The sequence below is a fragment of the Suncus etruscus genome, chromosome 18 (genome assembly GCF_024139225.1).
Source record: "Suncus etruscus isolate mSunEtr1 chromosome 18, mSunEtr1.pri.cur, whole genome shotgun sequence".
NCBI lineage: Eukaryota > Metazoa > Chordata > Mammalia > Eulipotyphla > Soricidae > Suncus > Suncus etruscus.
This window is the reverse complement of record NC_064865.1, coordinates 50,042,484-50,043,558: the sequence shown is the minus strand read 5'-3', so window position 1 is coordinate 50,043,558 and position 1,075 is coordinate 50,042,484. Positions and strand designations below refer to the sequence as shown.

At 44.5% G+C, this 1,075-nt stretch overlaps 1 protein-coding gene across 1 annotated transcript; it reads left to right on the top strand.

Annotated features, from left to right (window-relative positions):
- The first annotated feature begins 303 nt into the window (after positions 1-303).
- Positions 304-812, top strand: LOC125996146 (10 kDa heat shock protein, mitochondrial). Its single transcript, XM_049765097.1, has one exon. It carries the CDS (start codon positions 378-380, stop codon positions 684-686), a length of 309 nt encoding a protein of 102 aa, XP_049621054.1. The 5' UTR covers positions 304-377; the 3' UTR covers positions 687-812.
- The last annotated feature ends 263 nt before the right edge of the window (positions 813-1,075 follow it).

Genomic DNA, 1,075 nt, shown 5'->3' with positions numbered 1-1,075 from the left:
GATTCAGGTACTGAATTATTATAAGGGAACAACCCTTATAATGAATGTCTGGAGCCCAGAGATGTTTGGCACTCAGTTCTGCATCATGGCACTCAAGCCAGTGGTGTTCCTGGACAACAGGGGCTAAACATGGCCACACTGGAGGTGGGCTGGGGTAGTTGGTGCTGGCAATGAGACAGGGTCTTCCCCCATGCCAAGCACGAGCTCTATCACTTGAACCATCTCCGCGGAACCATAGTTAACATTATTTCCCCCAGTGATAGAAATTTTTATGATTTCTTTAAAAATCTTTCAAATTCGCTTCACGTGTCCGCGGGGCCGGATTGCGGCAGAACTCTGGGTTCGACCGCTGAGGGCGCGGAGTCGCAGTGGGCATCATGGCAGGACAGGCCTTTCGGAAATTTATTCCGCTCTTTGACCGTGTATTAGTGGAAAGGAGCGCGGCTGAGACTGTCACCAAAGGAGGCATTATGCTTCCAGAAAAATCTCAAGGCAAGGTGTTGCAAGCGACGGTGGTTGCTGTTGGATCGGGCTCCAAAGGGAAGAGTGGAGAGATTGAACCTGTTAGTGTAAAAGTTGGAGACAAAGTTCTTCTACCAGAATATGGAGGCACCAAAGTGGTTATAGATGACAAGGATTATTTCTTGTTTAGAGATGGGGACATTCTTGGAAAGTATGTAGACTGAAAATACCACACTTGAAATGGCATCCCATGAAGCTGCCCATTCCACTGAAGTACTGAAATCTTTCATCATGTAAATAATTTCCGTGTCTCTTTTATAATAAACTAATGCTATCCAAAAAAAAAAAAATCTTTCAAATTCACAGCACAGTACTGTTATTCATGCTAGTCAGCCTGCTGCCCATCACACTCTCATAACTTAGTTTCGAACTGCAAGGCTTAATCTTTTCATCCTCTTTTCCCCTCCTGTCCAGTTTTCTAGCCTCGGCCTCAGGCAATCTCCACTCTGTTCTTTGTACCCAAGAGCTGGTTACTTTTCCTTTCTTTTACATATAATTGGCCATAGAGTATTTGTCTTTTTCTGTCAGATATTAATGCCCTCAAGATATTTCC

Bases quoted from the DNA above. Each gene is read 5' to 3' on its own strand.
- LOC125996146 (XM_049765097.1), top strand. From the start codon at position 378: ATGGCAGGACAGGCCTTTCGGAAATTTATTCCGCTCTTTGACCGTGTA.